Source organism: Dendrobium catenatum, unplaced genomic scaffold (assembly GCF_001605985.2).
Source record: "Dendrobium catenatum unplaced genomic scaffold, ASM160598v2 fragScaff_scaffold_1449, whole genome shotgun sequence".
In the NCBI taxonomy this organism is placed as follows: Eukaryota; Viridiplantae; Streptophyta; class Magnoliopsida; order Asparagales; family Orchidaceae; genus Dendrobium; species Dendrobium catenatum.
Window position 1 is genome coordinate 673,146 of NW_021319911.1, and position 2,503 is coordinate 675,648.

General features: G+C 41.2%; 1 protein-coding gene across 1 annotated transcript; it reads right to left on the bottom strand.

Moving 5' to 3' along the window:
• Window positions 1–1,618: 1,618 nt before the first annotated feature.
• On the bottom strand, window positions 1,619–2,261 carry LOC110095244. Its single transcript, XM_020820694.2, has one exon. The coding sequence runs from the start codon at window positions 2,064–2,066 to the stop codon at window positions 1,725–1,727; it is 342 nt and encodes a 113-aa protein (XP_020676353.1). The 5' UTR covers window positions 2,067–2,261; the 3' UTR covers window positions 1,619–1,724.
• Window positions 2,262–2,503: the final 242 nt, after the last annotated feature.

Sequence of the window (2,503 nt, forward strand, 5' to 3'; positions counted from 1 at the left end):
CCGACTACGACTAATTTTAACCAGCTCAAGCGTATTCTTCGGTACATCAATGGCACCAAATCCTTCGGCCTACCCATCGCTCCTGGTGACACAACTCTTCAGACGTTCACGGATGCCGACTGGGCATCCGACCTCTCGGATCGGAAGTCGATCTCCGGCACCTGTACATTCCTCGGTCCAAATCTTATTTCCTGGTCCGTCAAGAAACAGCTGACCGTTGCCAAGTCCTCCACCGAGGCCGAGTATCGAGCTCTCTCCGCCTCCGTTTCTGAGATTCTCTGGCTTCGTCGGCTAGCATCCGAGCTACAGCTACACCAGTCCTCACCTACTCTTATTCACTGCGATAATCTTTCCGCCATAGCAATAGCCAAAAATCCGGTGTTTCATGCCCGGACCAAACATATAGAGATTGATTATCAGTTCATCAGACAACACCTCGCTGCAGGAAACATTCTCATTCAGCACATAGCCTCTCACGATCAAGCAGAGGACATTCTCACAAAGCCTTTCTCCAGCTCTTGCTTTGACTTCCTTCGTCACAAATTAACCGTTCAACCACATAACGCCTAATTTGAGGGAGGATATTAGAGAAAGGATTATGATTAGCTTACATTATACCTTAGATCACTGTACATTATTAGTTATTATAAATACATTGTAATACTGTTTTAATTTTGAATAAGAATTTTCCCTCTTTCCATTCTCTTCTCTGTTTCCTTCGGCTATCCGTCATCTTCTCCGTCTCAGACGAACTCCGTCCTGAATTCCTTCAATAATAATACATAGTATGCAACTACCTATAATAATTAGATAGCACTTGCCTCTCACTCATATGTCCTATTAATGTGATGACATCACTAAATATGCCTTATATGACATCGTTGATAGAAGATTTTATGGTGTTTAAGCTTTTAACAACATCTCACCATGCTGATAATAATCAAATATTTGATATCTCATACTATCTTAGAACATCACTGATAATTTCATCTCATGTTTCTACTATATTTACAATTGATTCCCTTATACCTAACTTTATTGATTTCCTCCCCCCAATTAGTTAGTGGCAAGCCAATTTTCACCTAATTTCTACAAAACTAGTGGAACATCAACACAGTGGTGGTAGACCAAATATTTTATTCCATATTATCGATTTTAACATAAAGATTCTATACACAACATTTAGGAAACAAACACGTACCATAAAATCATGCAAAATGCATTTACATTTCCCTTATATAGTTTCTTCAAATCTAACTTTCCCATGGGAGCATAAGAAAATGAGTAAAGTTGCTCATAGCCTGTTGATGGCTGATCATAGGGGTGTCAAAAATTGATATGATTCGAACCCGGCCTAAAAAACCTGAGTTCGGGTATCACTTACTGCCTTGACATCCACAAAACTATAATATTTCATGTTAGTTTTTAAGCATGTCATCAATCATCACCAACTCATAAAGATTGAAGGAAGCTTTCACCATTATTTTTCAGTCTAATTACCACTATTCTTTTGCATAGCAGCTCATACAAAAGCTGCTTCTCTCATACAATTTTTATGCTAAAAAGTTGATTTAAGAAGTAGAAAAAAAGCAGTCCCAAACGAAGTGTAAATTACAGCTTCTACCCAAATTTCTCAGAAATATCCCATTCTGATACTTCAACCATTAAAAGAAATAATAAAAATGAAAACAAGCAGAAGTATGCAGCAGAAAAGAAAAAAGTCTTTAGAATTGCCCTGTTGCATCATCCCAATACTTAAAATCCGCGGTCGCTGACCATTCATGATGGAGCAGCTGCGGCGAGATTGCCGACGCCGGCGACCACTTCAACTGCTCCAAAGGCGGTGCCTTTGGCTTTCCGGTAAGTTCTTGGACGAGGCTGCGGAAACCCTTAGGATCAATATGGTAGATTCTTGGGGGCCGTGGCGCTTCCTGCTTCTTCCATGGTTTTGACGGCGGCCTCTTGACGGCGTGGAGCTGCGCCTCGAAAGCCCGTTGGGAAGGTTCGTCGCCGGCCGCTGGAGCTCCGGCTGGCTGTTGATGGAGATAGAGGCCTTGAGTTTGCATTTTGTTTTGGGGAGGAAAGCAGAGAGGAGATTGCAGTAGTTGATGAGGAATTGGAGTGGTTTTTTAAAGGACTTTTAGAGGCTGGCCGGTGAGGGAGCCGCCGCGTCGGCGAGTGAGTGCCACGTGGGGCGGCTAGTCAACGACAGGTTGTCCGTCAACGCCGCACGTGTTCTTTGACAGATACTGGCCGCGAGTGGACTAGAGAAAGAATCAATGGTTGGATAGTGGGTCGAATCTAACGACATAATAAATATTAAAATTATTTAAATATAATAAGATAATGATATAATAGTTATGAGTAATATAAATTTATGATTATAAATAAATAAAATTCATCGACAAGTTGATTAGTGGATTCATTTAGGTTGTTTCTAGCACTCAACCTATTGAATTCTTCGGTGTATTCACTCACCGATTTGGTTCCTTGAATGCAGTGT

Bases quoted from the DNA above. Each gene is read 5' to 3' on its own strand.
- LOC110095244 (XM_020820694.2), bottom strand. From the start codon at position 2,066: ATGCAAACTCAAGGCCTCTATCTCCATCAACAGCCAGCCGGAGCTCCA.